We start from the raw sequence: 18,391 nt of genomic DNA, 5'->3' as shown, positions 1-18,391 counted from the left end.
GAAAGCGAGAAAGTCAGTAAAATGAGGTTATGCACAGACTCAAATACAAATTCAGACAAGATAAAAGCAGAGTGTTACTTACATGTTGACATCTACAGGGCAATATTGTGCTTGTATGTTGTATAGTAAGATAGCATAGTTGATTTGTGTGTATGTGTGTGTGTGTGTGTGTGTGTGTGTGTGGTGTGGATTTCTATTTGTCTGAAATATGAGTTCATGTATTATTTGCCTCTTTTCTCAACAGTGTCACTCCAGTGCAGCACAACCACCTCATAAGGACACCAAAGGTAAACACAGTTGATATCTTCATGAGTTGCTGTAAAATAGCTGCTGTCATCCTGCCTTTTCTTCATTTCTTCTTCATTGTCTCCTTTTTTTTTTTGTCCAGTCTCTTTCACTCTCTCTGCATATCAAACGTGAAGGAGGTTCTCCCACTTCACCTCCTCGACCAGCTGAGGACACCCACTCTGACCGATACCAGGTGAGGTTAAAAAAGAACAAAATCGGTATCAGATTTGTCAGGTTCAAAGTCTCATGATAGTAAATGATTGTGTTTGAATTTGTGTGTAAAAATTGATGTTATAAATGGATAATTACCTTGTTTTTCCTTTAAGATGGGCAGAAACTTAAGGTAACAATAGCACATTACTGAAATACAAACATAAATATACAGTAATATATCATTTTGGAAACTTGCCTTATGTTGTTGGCCAAGTGACAGCCTGATTTTTTCTAGTTCTAACTGAATCTTGTAAGTGTCACTAAAGAATGTGAGTGCTGGCTCTGTTCATTAGTGCACTAAAAGAGCACTGGACAGCTAGTAGTTAGCAACATCATAAAAACATTGTTTTTTCTTGATGTGGTGCCAGTGACTCACCGGTTTTATGGTCTGGTGTTGATCAAATGCTGTACTCGACACTCAGCACCTCACTTAAAAGTAATGGGTTCATCAGGAGTCAAGTCAAGCGAATTTTATTTATAGAGCTCAAAAACACACGTTTGTCTCAGAGGGCTTTAAAAACTATACAACATATGACAACCTCTATCCTCAGACCCTTGATCCAGATGAGGAAAAACAAAAAACACTTGTCATCAAATATACAGAGCAGACGGAGTAGCAGTAGTAGAATTAACATATGAAGAAAAAGTGAATTTTAATTTAAAAATTCTCTGTAATAAGTTAAAGAGTAAAACTATACGCAGGTGATTTTGGTGTCACTTGAACACTTCTGGCAAGCTTTAAATGTGTTTTAAGACAACTGAAGTGTTATCTTTGCTGTAGAGGTCACTAAAGTAAAAAGTTTTTTGACAATCACAATCTACTGTGCTGCTGTTCATTTATTTCAGTAAAAATGGTGATGAGAGAAATCAAGATGTAAATGACACATGAGAAAAATCTGAAAAATCTGGATGTTCCTCTTTTGTTTGTTGCAGACGTTTCTTCGTGTGCGGGCCAACAGACACACAAGACTAAATGGTACGTTGATGCATGCAGTTTGCCGTTAAGAGATATTTCAATACAGTAGACTGTCAGCTCTGCAGTTTTAAACTGCTTTAACATTTTTTTAAAGAAAGGAGTCAGAGGTTTTTTTTTAGCCTTCTAGCTTCCTTTGTTCAAATGCGACCGGTTGTGTGTTTCGTCCCACCCCGCTCCCTCACCAGTCGTTCAGATATCACCCCTTTTCCCACACCATCTCCACCGGCCTAGCGCCCACACGAGCAGAGGAGCTATTAACCTTTCAACTTTGACCTCTTGATATGTTAACAGTCGATGACCTCTGCTGGTGCAGGTGCTACGTCAAATCTGCCCCATTACGCCCCCACAGCGCAGGAGCCCACCTAGACTGCACACAAGCTGGTAAGACACACTGAGAAGCATTTTTTTTATTCCCACACTCATTCTTTTTTAGCAGCCAGGTCCTGGATACATGTTTTATTGGTTTTCTCAAAAATACTATTGTATTTTATATAGATTGATATATACTGTGTAGATATATTTGTATTATCATGAAACCTAGCTATGACACGAAAACATATTGATTAGATTTTTTTCAAAACAACTTAAGTCTAGTGCTGGAAAAATAAATTAATTAAATAAATCAGTTTACTGCCAATTTAATGAACAATATTTTATCCGTGCATTGATTGTTGACTTATCAGAAAAAAAGCAAAACATTTGCTAATTAAAGCTTCTCAAAAGGGATGATTTGCATATTTTAAGAGGGAAAATATAATTCATAAATATTTTAAATAATTTATTCCTGAGTGCCACTAACCCACCTTATAGGGCAGAGTTTTTATGTTTCTATGAAAGACATTAATTTATTATTCATTGTGTGATTTGTATATGTCAGAAGGTATCAGGATGTATTAATATAGAATTAATTTTTCATGGTTTCCGTGATATAAATGGTGTTCATATCACAGCTCTGCAGTGAGGTAGCATGAGGTGGCCTCTGACAAGTTTTATTACAATTTAAAAAACCTTTAATACCCTTGAAATAACTTGTAACTCATGGTGTTATTAATGGGTATAAATCATTTACAAATGCTGTAAAGATCAGTTATAAGCCATTAATAACTTTCAGGATACCAGGTTGTGAAAAGTACCTTTAGCTGGTGTTTATTTGTTTTCTCCTAGAGCATGACACTTGTTTTTACAAAGTTGCATTTATAAATGTTAGTAAGTCATTTATTAAGAGATGTGAACATAATCTATCAAGTGATGATCTAAACAGCAAGTTGGAGATTGATAAAAACTGGTCGATAGGATTTTCACAACCTGGCAACCCAAATGATCATCATATTAGTGGCTTAAAACTGATCTATACAGTATTAGTAAATTACGTAGAAACCATTAATAAAGCTTAATAAAGGTGCCTTATCAGAAAGTGGTACTAAAAAAGAATAATAAAATTAACTGACTCTCTTAAAGTCCTTGCTTAAAGGGCCAGTGTGTAGAATTTAGTGGCATCTAGTGGAACGGACTTGGCAGAAATGGAATATAATATTCATAAGTATGTTTTAATTAGTGTATAATCACCTGAAAATAAGAATTGTTGTATTTTCGTTACCTTAGAATGAGATCTTTATATTTACAGAGGGAGCAGGTCCTCTTCCACGGAGCCCGCCATGTTACACCACCATGTTTCTACAATAGCCCAGAACGGACAAACCAAACACTTGCTCTAGAGAGGACCTTTCATGTTTTTTTTTCCGTGGCCACCATACGTCCTACACGCTTTGGGGAGTGGATTCAGGGTATTCAGTTGGTTGCAATCTGCAACCTCACCACTAGATGCCACTAAATCATACACACTGGTCCTTTAATGTACCCTGTAAACTAAATATTTTCTTCAGCTCATTAGACTTGTTCATCTAACCATTTTAAATATCACAGTGCTTTTATACTGATACAGACATGTAGACCTAAGCCACTTTTACACAGCCTGTTCAAGGCGGGAATGTTGCACCGTTATTCTGCCCTTGCCATTTTGTATAAAAGGTATGAACACGAAATGGGGGGGGCCTTGTTGTTCCACCATTAAAGGGACAGCTGGTATGGTGGGACTACACACACTAGACACCGACGCTGTTGTGTTACACGTCACACCTCTGCATTATGCCGGCTGTGTTTGGTTCAGTGTAAAAAAAGCAAAGCCAGCATAATGAGAGGTCGTCTTTATGGCAATATTGCAGGATCTCTATATAAAAGCTGCAGCTGACACTATTGACGTCTTACTTCTGTTATTATTACTGCTGAGATTCTCCAGCTCTTAGCTGACTCTTCAAACTGCCAGCGCTGTCGAGGTCTGTTAGCCTTTATTGGGCCTTATAACAGGACAGTATAATGAGCTTCTAAATACACGTCAGGGAGGAAAAAGAAGAAGGGGGGTTGAGGGGGGGGGGGGGGGTCTCTTCTCTTGATTAATCAACCTCTCTCTCTTTCCCTCTCTCTCCTCTCTGTTTGATGAGCTCTTCCTCATCTATGACCGTCTCTTTAACCCTCATTATGTTCACTGCAATGGCGGCATTCGGGTCACGGCCACCAGCTCTGCCCCCCTCCCCACGGGGGCCACTGTCATCCAGCGGGAATTAGAGGGCCCTAAAACTTAATGTCCCCTTATGCAATCTGCAGTCAGTCAAGTCACAGTGGGAGAGGAGGTGCAGTTGGTGTTCTGCCATGTTAACTTTTATATCAGAGAGGAAAGCGGGGGGAGGAGGGTGGGATGACAAAAAGGGGATGGGAGGAATGTTTTGTAACCACTATTGAAAAAAACTACAGTTGCTGTTTATATGGAGCCCACATGTATGTCTCCTTGCTCTTAAGTGTAATATTACTTCAGGGTCTGTGTGTGAATGTGGTCGACTTGTTATGCGATTGCGTTACAGGTTGGTCCACACAATAAATATACGTTTTTTTGAACAAACAAGAGAACATCAGTGTTTCCCAACCAGATGAGCTCAAGTACCTCTTCATCGACACCAACCATCATCTTCCAAATGTGTTTATTTGAGTGGATTTAAAAGTGGATGATGTTACAATATTCTTTTCCATACAAGATAGTGTAACTGTTAATGTTAAGGCTTTTTCTTTCTTACAGTTTGCTTAAATTTTCATTCATACTATAATCACTTGGAGTAGCAGAAGCTTGAAGTTTCAACAATTTATCCATGACTTTTAGCTACATGTATTTCTATTTGTAATCCAGTAATCCAGCATATTGTTTTTGTAACAAAATAATCGTAATTTGTATTTAATCAAACCAGAGTATCCCTGGTTGGGAAAAAATATTGTACATGTGAAAGTTAATAAACACTTAAATGACAAAAGAAAAGAAATGAGCTGAAACTCAAACTCAAAAAAATTACACATTGGTATAAATAACTTGATAACTTGGAGGTTATGTTATTTTATGATTTTCACCATCATTACAGAAAAAGATTTGGGAAGTCAAATATTTTGTCAACAATGAATAAAAGAAATTTGAAAATGAAAACAATTCCTTGTGTGATTTGGACATGCTTACTTTTCTCTGTGTGACCCCAAACACAAACTGACGCCTGTTTCTAATCTCCTCAATGTTTTCTTTTTGTTGTTTTTGTACTCATTTCTCTCACATCTGATGTATTTGGATTTTTTTAATTATAGGAATAGTTTGAAGAAGAAAGTTTGTCTCAAATTTGAAAGTTTAAAAGATTTTTTTTAAATAACCAGAGCTCAAAACCTGAGAAAAAATCATCAAGAGAGAACAACTAAAGTGACTGTAGCTTGTCTTTAACACTTCATCTGTCTCTCTTCTGTCTGTCCCCAGTCAGGATTGGCAAACTGAAGAGGAGGAAACCAGAGGAGGTATGTTTTATTTTTCATTGAGCTTCCCTTGACATTTTTATTGTAACTGGTGATGAATATATATGTAAAATGTAGCGGGCGGACCTCAAGTTGAGAGAATTTCGGTGGTCCAAACCCTCTGACACTGTTGACTGCCTTTGTTCACGTAGCATCAGGATCACTGTCAGCTCGGTGTGTATCCATGTGAAAACACCACCGGCGTTGCTTCACAGCTATGAAAACACAGAAGCAGATACATAGCTCGAGGCGATGGGAGGCATATGGACATATTCACCAGGACAGTGAAATCGTGTCTTTTATGTGTGTTGTAGGAGGGATCTGCGGACTTGGTGCCATTGGAGGATGAGTGGAATGAGAGGAGAAGGATACAGATGACGTCTATAGTCGGAGGGTTTAAAGGTATGCGTGTGTCCCATCGAGGAACCCATGTGTGTGATCTCGTGCAGTGGTGGGTGAATAATGTGACAGAGTGGCAGTTGAAAAAGCACTGAACTTTTCAGTCCCTATTACAGCGGAACAAGATGCCTTAAAGGTTAGCTCAAAAGTAACGCTTTCCTCTGACCTGCAAACTTGTTATATGCAGAAATAAACAGAGCAGGGCAGAGGGGAGACGGGTAACAAAACATTATGTGACTCCAGATTTGGCCTTAATGTGAGTAGTAGGAATAAAATTAACCCACCTCTCTGCTTTGTCCCTCTACAAGCTCTTTCTTACAGTCCTGTACTTGTTAAAGAAGGACTTTATCTATAATAAAAGATAATAAATAATCCATGTTCTTGTGAAAACATCTTATCAGGTGCGATGCTTGTAAGCACGACGTCTAAGGAGTGTCGGGACAGCGATGCAGACCTGGACGTGGATGGAGATGATACTCTGGAGTACGGCAGAGCACAGTATCCTTTAAGTTTTATAATAAAGAATGAAGAATGAAGAGCGGAGTGAGAGGAATCTGGTCACAAAGTCAGCAAACTTCAGCAGTGATTAAAACAGTGACAGACAATCATTTTCACAGTAAGAGCTGTCCTATCTTGAAAAATCAGTTTGAAAAGAACTTGGAAGCTCTTTTCAAGTAGTTCGAGAGAAATATTTGGAGTATGGCTAATGAATTTATGTTTTTTACACACTCTGTTATTTTTAGACAATCACAATATTTATAATATTATTCATTATTATTTTAAAGGTTAGAAAAATTCCTTTTTTGTTAGGCTTATGTCTGTTTTTCCTGAGCTTTGTTCTCAGATACACAGAGACAGATGTAATCCCCTGTTCAGGAGAAAACTCCAAGGAGACAACAGTGAAGTATGTGTCCCACCTGCTGCTCTGTCATTCACATTGGATATTCAATTACACATGAAAGCTATCTATTTCTTATCATTAATCACATAAATTCTCATTGTTTTTAGCATTTAAATATGTATATATTTTTTGGTTCTTGCATCAGCAGCAGCAGCGGCAGCAGCAGCAGCAGTATGTTGCCTGAATCCAGAGTCAACCTAGAATTTTCCAAATGGTCAAATGAAGGTTAGTCAAACAAGCTGTGAATGAATTAATTGATTAAACAAGAGGAAAACATAGAGGGAATTTCTCATGAGGATTGTTTGATTTTTTTCAATTGGTTCCATTTTTTAAAAATCTGTTTATTTATTTGTTTGGTTCACTTAGGGAGTCCGTCTACCAGCAGTGGAGAGAAACTGGACAGCAGCGTAGCTGGTCTCCCCAAAACCTGCAAAAACACAGAGATAGAGACGTAAGTCTAGACTGTATAACAGCAAACATGTATGTGTCACATCTGTCATTGCCAGAGATTTCCTCACTTCTCTGTTAATAACTTTGTCTCATTACTTGGTTAGTTGTCTGTTAAAGTGAAAGGTCCCTTCGGGTTGTGATTTAGTTTGATTTATAAGTGATAAGGGAGCTGAGTGGGTTCAAAAGAAACAACAAAACAAGTCTAGATTTCTAATTATTTCCTAAGAGTGAGGTCCTTGAGTTCAGAGTTGCTCACTTTGTCAAAGAACATTTCCCTTTGTTGAGTTTATCTTTGAGTCTGCTACTTTTCTCATCACACACTCTTCGAGATTATAGCTTTTTGTGATTCTAATAACTTTGATATAAGAAGTTTTGATTGTTGTGCTATGTAACCTTTGAGCCCCAGAATTAACACCAAGTCAAAAATCAACCAAACATCTGCACATCATTTTCATCAAAAAATTTGAACCACTCAGGAGCAGATGAATGAGGCTAGGATTAGGTGTGTGTAGCCTACCAAATGAAAAGCAGGGCAACATTCACAGGTGTGAATCAGCCAATCAAATCTGAGGAAGGCTCTTCCTGTAAAGAGTATTTTGTTGGACGTCTCTCAGTGTGCCGTATCAGTTCAGACTATCTGGCCCTGCTCCCACCAGCGTGCAAAATATTACTGTAACAATGTGATGATATCATCAATCAAGGTCACAGCAGGCGACGCACGCGTGTACACACATTTCATCACACTTAATGCATTGTAGCCCGTCTGCCTCGCCTGTACAGTATGTTTGCACATACGGTCTATCCTGTAATTGTGTGTGTGCGTCTGTGTGTGTGTCTATCTCTGTGAGGACCCTGACACCTCACCCGGCCCCCACCCCTCCCCTCCGCCTATGATAAATGAGACAGCGAATGCAGGCAATGTGATTGCTGCTAAATTTCATGCTCAGTGTCCATGTTGGCCAGCGAATAATTTAATCTGTCTTCGATTTATAAATGACTCTCCAGTGTCTGCCTAACTCACGCGCCCTCCCATCTCCCCTCCTGTTACTGTCCGTCTGTGTGTGTGTGTGTGTGTGTGCGCAGGCTCTCAGAGGACTCCACGCTGACAACTCTGGATGCACTTAAAGCTCGGATACGGGATTTGGAGAAACAGTTGTCTAAAGGAGACAGATTTAAATGCCTCATCTGCATGGTGAGTATGAAGGCAAATTAAGTTGACAGAGAAGAGACAGAAAGAGAGTGGCGCAGAAACGAATGTGTTTTGGGTCAACATTATTGGTCAAAGTCTTTCAAAGGAATATAAATATGTTGATACTGTGATATCTTGATACATGACTCTAGTTTCTAATTTGATGTCAACAAGCAAATTGTTGGCTTTTAAAAAGATGTGAAAAACTTCTAGAAATGCTTGGTTTTTATTTCACATTTACTGTGCAGCTTAATGTCATCATCCTCAGTATGATAAGTGCAGTTTTGCATGTGATGATTAATATTATAATGTAAAATACTACAATTTTGTAGTAATTGAATATAGATTTTTTTTACAGAAAAAATTATAATAATTAACATCATATCTGGCTCTGACACATTGTAGAGCTCCACTAATTTGTTTAACATCAATAAAATTCACCAGTAATCAATTATTAGTCACTAAATAGTTTATAAAGCAAAACAGTTGCTCATTCCAACTTCTTAAATGTGAGAACTTGGTGCTTTTATTGAATATTTTTGGGTTTTGGTCTGTTAGCTGGACAAAACAAGTAATTCTAACACATCCCTTGTGCTCTGGGCACTTATGATTGCTTTTTTTTTTTAAAATATCTAATGTTTTAATTGATGTAGTTATTTAAAGGCCCTTCTTAGCCAGGGTCCACCCAAACAGGTGTGTTCACTTATTAACCTGATTAGAACTCATCTGAGGACTGTGCGTGTTACACCTTTATCGTTCTTATTGGTTAATGAATTTTGGTGACCTCATTTAATTACAACATACTGTAGCTCCACCCTACTTCAACCTAAGGATGTCTATGTTTCAGACAGACAAAACAGTTTGACCAGAGCACTTATTTCCCCTTCTTTAATATGAAAAAACATCTGCTGTGTCCAGGTCGACTTTCTTCCTGAAAACATTCACTAATTCTCACTAAAGCCAAACTTTGTGTTGAAGGATTCAAGTCAATGATGTCCTGGAGTGCTGGACTTTGCTCTCTATTTTGGTGATAGATTGAATTGGCAAAACAATATATTTTTTACATCCATTAAAACTAAAACAATATGAGAAAAAAAATCATATTTCCTAGTCGTAAAAGGGCCTTTAAGAAAAGTTGATTTACAATAAAATAAATGTCTCTTAATACTCTACTTGTGGACTCATGTGGACATCTAGTGGCAGCTTTTTGTGTTACAGGTAAAAAAAAAAATCTCATCTCTGTTTTGTCTGTTTCTTTCTACAGGACACGTACACAACCCCGCTCACGTCCATCCAGTGCTGGCATGTTCACTGTGAGGAGTGCTGGCTTCGGACGCTGGTAAAACATCAAATTTGTTTTGATTAATATAGAGCTGCAATGAGTAGTTGACTGATCAATTAGTCGATCAACAGAAAATTAATCTTTTCTCTCATTTTTCAAGCAAAGTCCATATATTCGCTGATTTCAGCCTTTCAAATGTGAAGATTTGCTGCTTTTGTTGCTCATATGTGACGGTATATTAAAAAAAACTTAAGATTTTATACTGTTGGTCAGATAAGACATTCATCAAAGGCTCTAACAAATTGTGAATACATTTTTTTTCACAATTTCTGAACATTTTATAAACAAAATGATTAATCCATTAACCAAAAAAATAATCATTAGTTGCAGCCATATTCATAACCAGATTCATATAAACATGAAAATGAAGTAAAACATGTTTGATAAAAGTGTGATTTCTTTTTTCTTTAGGGAGCAAAAAAGTTGTGTCCTCAATGCAACACCATCACCTCACCTGGAGACCTGAGGCGGGTCTACCTGTGACGCTGCCACTCACAAGATATGGGGAGGGGCTTCTTCTGTTTTAGCCAATCAGGGATGGACTTGTGGGCAGCTGGCCTGTCATAGACTCCCACCCTCCTCCTCCTCCTCCTCCTCCTCTTCACACCTTCCTGATCCCACATTTTCAGTCAGTGTGCTCCTAACATCCACTAACCCCCGACAATTTTAAAGAGCAGCAAGTGTGACCTTTGACCTTCCTTTAGAGCCCTGTACTATACCCATGTTCCTACTGCAACATCAGCCAGATTGGAGGAAACATCTGAAACCAACTGAGAGCTCAGGCACTGAAAAACAAATGGAGAAAAAAAAAACAATATTGGGACAATATTTATGAATTTTGTAATCCTTTTGTCTGTTTTGTGAGAAAAAAAAAATCCCATGCAAAGCACATGTACATAGTTTTGTGTATGTTTGGATTGGGGTGCGTATAATGACGTCGACTAGCAGAACAACACGACTGTATTAACTGTACAGAGTTTGTCTTTGCTTAGATCATTTATTATTTGTTTAGCTCCTCCTGTAGGTTGGAAACATTTACAGTAATCTCATCACATTCAGGCTCATTTTGTCTTCAGTCATTGATGTTTCTTTGTATAGAATCATTAAATCTAATTTTATCAGTGTTACTACAATAAAACGTGTGTCCAAAAAGTTGTCGAATGGGAGTGTAACTTTGAGGATAAATCTTCACCTGTTGATTGTGCACATTTGAGGCACGACTGGACAGGAAGCACCTGGTGCTGGTTGGGCCTGTTATGGGCCTGACAGCCTTGTTATGATGACTCTATGCGGCGTATTCGTCCTTTAAGAAGTGGGTCGAAACAGGATTAGCCAGGCAGAGCCCAGCGCAGCTCATCTGGAGTCGAGGGACACTAAACCCTGCTATTCTGAGCTTCTACTGCGTTAGGGCAGAAAACCCCTCAGGCCCTGACACTGGAAGGACCAATCTCAAAGCAGAAAGAGCAAAACACTGTAAAAAAGGGGGAAATTGTTATTGTTAGTAGCAAGATCATTTTGTTTTCTTAGTTTCTTATCTTAGTTTTCAAAGTGTAGTGGGGAAAGTGATCGAGCAGCACATGTCCTTCCTTCATTACCACCACTGACGTGCTCTTGAGGAAGGATTTTAACCCTGATGTCTCAAGTGGAGCTGCTCAATAGACTGTGGTTGTACTGGGCAGCTTACAGGTGTGAAAATGTGTAAAAACATTGCTTAATAAAACTATCTGAGATAAATCAAGGTAAAAATGCTTCTTCCAGAACCACTCTTCATACTACTAAATACTGTTTCACAATTATACAAGGAAATTGTGGTGGTTATGACCACCCTTAATACCACATTCAGTGAACTGTCTGGTGCTTCATCAACAAGTCTCTGGAGGCTCCGCAGAAACAAATACATATAAACAAAGCTTCTGCTGCAGCTCACTATACTAGACAAACAGCGACACAATTATTTGTTTATGAAAATCTTCTTCCTGGACCTCTCAGTCTTGTCACCTGTGTGGACAGTGTGTGGATAAAAACAAGCCAGCATGCACACATGTGATTGGTCACTGAGCTGAAGGGAGGTGGTGGTAATTCAGACTGACAGTGAGATCAGAGTGACACACACAAATGCTCGTTGTACACAGCCCATTAAGAAGCCTGGCTGAACAATCACCTGCTATTCAACGTCTCTACGACACGGACACTGTGAGGAAAGGTAAGAGGACATTTTTGATCTGTTAAACCTGAAAATGCAAAAAAAAAAGAAGTTTTCTAATTTACTAAATGTATTTGCAAAGTGCTAAAACAAACAACAATGCTTTTAAACGTGCTAATAAAGAGAAAGATATTCAATTACTGATCAATAACTTTATGCAGGTGGGAGAACAAGCTTAGTTGAAGTTGAATTCAGGTGCAAACCTCAACTAAAACCTAAACGTACAGCTTGTCATGCTGCACATTCATTATAAAGCAGTTCTTTTTTGTTCAGTATTTATGTGCTGCTTAAATATTTTTTATATTTAATTTTTATTTCTATGCACCATTGAATTAATTGTTTGCAGTAAATGTGAAGTCACTCAAGAAATGAAGTCAACATTTAACAAAGGACAAAATAGTTGTTTGTTGTTGAGTATGAATATTTGAGTGTCTGGGATGTTATTGATCTCTTAAACTGTTCTAAACTGATACCAAAGGTCAAGACAATGAATGAAATCCAGCTTTGAGAGACAGGTTGTTTGTTTTGACTGTGACAGAATCCTGTTTTATAAAGTAATTGTGTTAATGGGGGATCCTAAATGAATTGATTCAACAGTGTCTCTGAGACATCATCCCTCTCTTAGCACAGCAGACAAATGGGTCACCTAGTCCTGAACCCTTTGTGCCACCTGGCCCAGATCCAATTAATCCCACTGACTGACCTGCCATGATTTCATTAACAGGCATTCTTAATATTAACCTCAGGGCTTCTTGCTGTCTAACGAGCTCGCAATTAGGGCACGGACACATTTTCATATATTAAATAATAATTAATAGGAAGTGGAATTTCCTAAGTGACCACATGTCACATGACCACAATAACGTAAGAGCAAAGGTCTACTTTTAACCCTCTGCTGTATGTGCGTGATGGGATGTTTCCTCCTGCCGGTGTTGTGGGTTAAGAGAAGCTCGGATCAAAGGATTAACCTCACTGCTCCTTGGATCAGTTAACAGGATAGTTGGCGAGTTTTACCTAGAAATGCAAAGGTAGAAGAGGAGTGATGTAAAATACTTGATAGGAAAAGTGCTTTTATAAAAGGGTCACAAATCATTAGTTCCAAACCTGAATAACCTGCATCTTACTCTAGCTGGATTTGACACTTTACTTTAATCTGGTCATGGCACAAACCTGAGCTCACTCTGTTCCTGTCCGTCCATCCATCCATCTGTCTCAGAACAATGTCAGGACCGAGGCCCGTGGTGCTGAGCGGCCCCTCCGGAGCAGGGAAGAGCACTCTGATGAAGAGGCTGATGAAGGAACACGAAGGCGTCTTTGGATTCAGCGTGTCACGTATGTTTGTGTGCCAGACTGTTATCGGCTTCCACCGCAACATCCTGTCTGAGGAGGAAGTAGGGCAGGAGGCGCAGCGTCTAATTCTGTACTGATCAGTAGACTTTGTGCCACACCATTAAATCTTACAACATCTTAGCATTTCACTTTCATTTCTATCAAAAGGAACATTAATCATGATGTATTACCTTATTCCTGGGTGAGTTTTTAATGGTGAAATCTCTCCTCCTCTCACAGACACAACGAGAAACCCTCGACCAGGAGAGGAAGATGGCAAAGGTACAGCAATTTTCAGCACTGAAGACCTGTTGGTGGCACTTTTTTAATTTCTTAATCTAATACAACACAAGCATCACAAGCACCACAAGGTGGTTGATGTTTTAGCACCTTCACACAGTTCTGGGACCATCTTGATACACCCAAAGCGGCCCTGGATTTGGATTTGAATCTACAGAACTGTGATAAAAGTGTCTTTTTTCCCCAAAACCTGCACCACGTTTCCCAGCATCCCCTATACGGCATGGGCTACAATAATGCCTGCAATACTTCTTACTCCCAAGTGAAGTGCACAGATGGTTTTGTCCCTTGTATAGCTCCCTTGATATAAGGGGATAAACCTCTTTCTGTGCCTGTTTTGTTTTCTCCATAGGGCTGAACAGGCTCCCCATGCTTCTGGGGGCTACTTTACTTCCCGTAGCAGACGTCTTTTCCTCTGAAGACTTAGAAATGTCAACCTCATTTTCGTGTCCAAACGAATCAGAAACCACAGATAAAGGTGACCTAAGTGTGATTCCAGATCACAGTTTTTTTTTAAGGCAGAGGGATGGGGGTTACTTTCATCATCCTGGCACACTGTTACTGGATTTGTTGGAACTGGTCTTGTGACAAACAAAAAGAGAAAAATGAAATGATATCTGGAATCAGGATCAGACCTACACTTTGGAGTAAAAAGCTTTTGAAAATAGCCCCCTGTGATGCCTCAGTAGTGATTCCCATTTCCAGTCCCATGAGGTTTATGTTCAATAAACTGCCCCATTTCCTACTGTGGTTGATAGAGCATTGATGATCCGCATCCAACCATTAGCAACACAGGAGAATGATTTAACAAGTGCATCTTTTTTTTTTTTTTTTTTTTGATTTTCAGGGTCCATCTGAGTTTTTCACACATTGCTGTCACGTCAGTTTAGGGTGTTAAAACTTTGTGAAAATACTGAGACAGTCTTCATGTTTCATTTCCGACAATACTGGACATTAAATAGATTTTTATTGATCAAAAATATGTCCCATCATTAAAGTACCACATTGGCTCCGGTCAGAATAGGGTTTTGATATTGCACAGAAATCTTCCATGTCCTCAACTGTTGTCAGGAGTGCTGCTTAAAATAAATTCTGTTTTTAGAGTTTTGTTTGTTTATAGCAGTGTCTCTTTCTATCCAGCGTTTCCCTTCAGATTATTACTTCAGTCTGAGCAGACTCCCTCATGTTGTCATGCTAATGATTGCGTGCTACTGCAGTGCCCATTAGTGGTAGTAGTATACTGTATGTGTTTGTTTCTCCGCTGTTTTAGATCCCCAGAGGTTTTGATGTTGTGAAGATTTAGGCCTATGGATCTGGTATGGGCATTATAATGTATTCTGTAACAGCTATACTAATGGCATCTTTATAAAACATGCAACAAAGAAATCTGTTTCTAATCTTTGCATGTACTTCCCATAAAGAACAGTTTAATTCTTTTTCTTTTTTGTTTTAACAATTTAAACACACAGTTTCAAATTTGGCTCAGAAGAGAACATCATATACTTGAACACATACTATCAGATTCTGTGTTAAGGAAAATGCTGACCGATAAACATAAATATCATCTAGATTTTCTTTCATTTTGCCTGTGATCACTGTGAAGTTCACTGTTTATTGTGAGGAAACTGGGGTCATCTTTCACCAAAACAGTCAATCACTTCCATCTACAATCATTTGTTTCCATTGTGCAAGTTTTCATGGCAGAACCATGTGGATGACTCGACGATTCATTATTAATGTTGCATCTTGCAGACTACCACTTTACAACGAGAGAGGCCATGCAGGAGGGCATTGAAAAGGGCGACTTCATTGAGAATGCTGAGTTTTCCGGCAACTTGTACGGAACAAGGTAAATATTTGCATCTCTTCATTAATGTCACCGTATTTTTCCACACGATCAATGGCAACCTCAGAAAAACATATGATTTAGATGCATAATTCAGGCATTGATCTGTGCTGTTTGTACACATTTTATTCTTGATTGTGTTTCTTTTTTCTTAAACATTAGTTAAAAGCATCCCACTTCCATTAACCTTTTAACTAGCAGTGCTTTAGCAAGATTGCAAATTTGCCAAAGAAAACTCTATCTGTATGATTTCAGTGATTTTTTTTAATGGTCTAAATGCAGTTTCAGAAGCTTTTCCATCCATCCTACAGTAAAAATCTGAATTTTTTTTCAGAGCTGTTCCCTTGTATAAGAGAATAGCTTTAGGCTGGGCCACAGGGCTAAAGAGGATAAAGTGGGTATATAATACCTTTGGGACAGATGGAGCTTTAACCCCCAATGGTCAAAAAGAGCAACACTGTAGCTCAGTGCCTTGTGTGTCACATTTAATCTCGATAACACACTCACTACAGAAAGAGTCTGAGCAGCTTGGATCAATGCAGCGATCCTCTTACCTTAGTCGCTACATGCAAGAAGCACAAAATTAGATTATTAAACTCTCAATACCTGTTTGGACATTGTCAACCCTGTTCAGATGTTTAGTCCTGGTGGTTTAAAAAGTCTTTTGTTTGATATAGTTTTACATGCTTTGGTTCTCCAGTAAAGCTGCCATAGAAGATGTGCAGGCCCAGAACCTCATCTGCATCCTAGATGTGGACATCCAGGGGGTGAACAGGATTAAAGAGACTGACTTGAACCCCATCTACATCTCCATCCAGCCTCCCTCTATGGAGATCCTGGTAAATGTCCACTTTTATATATTTATTTAATAATAAATTTATTCAAGTTTAAGTTTTTTGTTGTATACTTTGATCCACCTTAAATGTAGACCCAGATTTCTTTTGAAAAATCATCCTAAAAAGGGAGTGAAAGGACGAGAGATTAAGGTTGAAACTGGTCAAACATAATGTCTTGCTTTGTTGTCCTTCTCAGGAAAAGCGTCTGAGGGACAGGCAGACAGAGACAGAGGAGAGCTTACAGAAACGCCTGGAGGCAGCACGCATTGATATGGAGCTCAGTGAGTTTCTCAGTATTTCTGCTACAACATAATGCTGGATTAAAGAGAACCATTACAGCTGATTCAATTCCCTTTTTTAGGTAAGGAGCCAGGAGTGTTTGATGTCATTATCATCAACGATGACTTAGAGCGCGCCTACGAGGAGCTGAAAGACATCCTCAGTGAAGTGAGTGAAATATCCACGCTCTTATTTCTTCAACAAATACTTTGCCTGTATTCATCAGGACAACTAATTCCTTTTAATTCTGACTTTCTATGTTTCTTGCACCTACAGTATAATATCATACTTTATTCTGAGCAATACTATTAGTTAATCGCCCAAAATGTAAAAGAATTCCTAATCTCTCTTTCTATAGGAAATCCAAAAAGTTCAGGAGGCCAAATCATAAGAAGGAAAAGAATCAACACTTGTGACTCTATCCTGAATAACTCCATCTTCATTGACAATGAACACACCTGAAATAAAGTCTTCTGGAGAAAAGTTTGTTGTTCTTTTACTCTCAAAGGTTTGCTCAGTACAATTTCATGTTCAATGATGCTCAGATGGAAAAGAGGGACTCTGAAGTCAAAGATGGTTGGTCTTTCTAAGAGAAAGGAGGTTTGTGTTAGATTTAGTGAAAATCAATGGTCGATATCTAGATAAAACAATCCCAACCCAAATATTTCTGCCAGCTGACATGGAAAAGAAAAACACTATAGGCACAACTGCCAAAACATGTGCTACATTTAATTTTTATAATTCAGAAGCTTGGCACTGGCCTACCCACAAATGTGGAGTAATATCACCAGTCAATACACACACTGCTAATCAGTTAGCAATTGTTCCGAAAATTTCAGTTTTGTTGAATTCTAATATAGTAGAAATAAATTCACTCTTAGTTAAAATTGATCTATGACTATGTAATTTTTAAAAAATGGCTCACATGCTGCATATTATTCAAAGATCACATGAAAGAAGTCTGTGCATCTGAGATAAAACCACTGCATGTACTGTATGTATGTCTTCGTGTTTGTTTATAAATGAGACTGAATAAAGAATGTCAATGAGGACAAAGGACAATGAGTCATCACTTTTGTGCCATTTAATTCACCTTTCACTCACTAACTCAGTCAGGTGGGTGGTTGGCCCAAAATATAAGCATCATGAAACTTCGAAGCATCCAATAAAACCTGTAAATTTAATTCATTTCCCATTTATACATTGAAACCTTAAGGCAGAACATGAAAATCTTTAAATAAAACACTGTATATCACTCAAAAATATATCTGCTTTCTGTTTGAAGAATAGCACAAAAAACATTTTTTCATTTATCATAAACAGCATAAAGCCAAACATGTGCATCTGTCTGATACTGTAGCAAAGGATCAAAACAACAGATTCTCATGTCGCCAAGTCAAAAACTCCTTCAACAGTGGGCACTCTTTGCATAGACTAAACCTTATCCCTGATATGTTTCAATATAAACCAAAGCAAAACAAATGCAGCACACTCACATATACAGTCTAATGGATGAGTACACTTTGAAAAATCATTAAGACGCATCACATTTTCATAATCAGAGGACGCTACAATGATTGATATCTGATTTGGCTCCAGCGCGCCAGAAATGAGCCACACAGGAAACATTCAGCTAAAATGAAATGTGCTAGTTCTAAGGCTGCATAATTTTTAGGAAAAACTGCCAGTAAAAGAAAATAATACTTTTTTGTCGTTGTTGTCTTACTGGAAGAATGGACTCTTAAGTTTGGTGCGGACCTGGTCTCGTTTCTCCTCCTTCTGTTCAAGGTAAGCTTTAAGCTTGTCTGTGGAGAAGCACACCTTGGAGCATCGTGCTTTGTGTGGGGCACGATGGGCGCGTAGCCAGGGGTTCTGGAGACACTCAGCTGCAGTGGGCCTCCCCCTGAAAATTGGATTTTATTGTTTTTTATCAGTTTCTAATCCACTAGTACAACTTTTCACTGGAA

At 38.5% G+C, this 18,391-nt stretch overlaps 3 protein-coding genes across 6 annotated transcripts in view; 2 read left to right on the top strand and 1 right to left on the bottom strand.

Moving 5' to 3' along the window:
- The window catches only part of rnf220b (ring finger protein 220b), a 32,396-nt gene extending 21,627 nt beyond the window's left edge, over positions 1 to 10,769 (top strand). The window contains exons 4-16 of one of the 3 annotated variants that reach the window (XM_044361755.1): positions 245 to 287; positions 389 to 481; positions 1,435 to 1,477; positions 1,769 to 1,858; positions 5,316 to 5,353; positions 5,665 to 5,752; positions 6,151 to 6,247; positions 6,594 to 6,653; positions 6,799 to 6,875; positions 7,017 to 7,101; positions 8,184 to 8,292; positions 9,554 to 9,628; positions 10,043 to 10,769. In XM_044361755.1, the coding sequence (XP_044217690.1) occupies positions 245 to 287; positions 389 to 481; positions 1,435 to 1,477; positions 1,769 to 1,858; positions 5,316 to 5,353; positions 5,665 to 5,752; positions 6,151 to 6,247; positions 6,594 to 6,653; positions 6,799 to 6,875; positions 7,017 to 7,101; positions 8,184 to 8,292; positions 9,554 to 9,628; positions 10,043 to 10,114 (970 nt within the window). In that variant the 3' untranslated portion in view covers positions 10,115 to 10,769. Of the gene's footprint in view, positions 1 to 244; positions 288 to 388; positions 482 to 1,434; positions 1,478 to 1,768; positions 1,859 to 5,315; positions 5,354 to 5,664; positions 5,753 to 6,150; positions 6,248 to 6,593; positions 6,654 to 6,795; positions 6,876 to 7,016; positions 7,102 to 8,183; positions 8,293 to 9,553; positions 9,629 to 10,042 lie in introns of all 3 variants that reach the window. The other 2 variants (XM_044361754.1, XM_044361756.1) reach the window with 2 other exon arrangements.
- A 938-nt stretch (positions 10,770 to 11,707) lies between these two features.
- Positions 11,708 to 17,812, top strand: guk1b (guanylate kinase 1b). Of its 2 annotated transcripts, XM_044360879.1 has the most exons (9): positions 11,708 to 11,834; positions 13,051 to 13,166; positions 13,404 to 13,445; positions 13,816 to 13,941; positions 15,216 to 15,312; positions 16,010 to 16,148; positions 16,342 to 16,426; positions 16,507 to 16,592; positions 16,783 to 17,812. In XM_044360879.1, exons 2-9 carry the CDS (start codon positions 13,055 to 13,057, stop codon positions 16,813 to 16,815), a joined length of 720 nt encoding a protein of 239 aa, XP_044216814.1. In that variant the 5' UTR covers positions 11,708 to 11,834; positions 13,051 to 13,054; the 3' UTR covers positions 16,816 to 17,812. The 2 variants fall into 2 exon arrangements, with proteins under 2 accessions (XP_044216814.1, XP_044216816.1); XM_044360881.1 differs by lacking the exon at positions 13,816 to 13,941.
- obscna (obscurin, cytoskeletal calmodulin and titin-interacting RhoGEF a) overlaps positions 17,741 to 18,391 on the bottom strand; it is a 45,563-nt gene continuing 44,912 nt past the window's right edge. Inside the window, exon 86 of the mRNA XM_044361776.1 lies at positions 17,741 to 18,327. Coding sequence (XP_044217711.1) covers positions 18,147 to 18,327 — 181 coding nt within the window. The 3' untranslated portion in view covers positions 17,741 to 18,146. The remainder of the gene's footprint in view (positions 18,328 to 18,391) is intronic.

The sequence above is a fragment of the Thunnus albacares genome, chromosome 9 (genome assembly GCF_914725855.1).
Source record: "Thunnus albacares chromosome 9, fThuAlb1.1, whole genome shotgun sequence".
Classification (NCBI taxonomy): domain Eukaryota; kingdom Metazoa; phylum Chordata; class Actinopteri; order Scombriformes; family Scombridae; genus Thunnus; species Thunnus albacares.
Note: the sequence above shows the minus strand (reverse complement) of the source record. Positions and strands in the feature narration are given on the sequence as shown.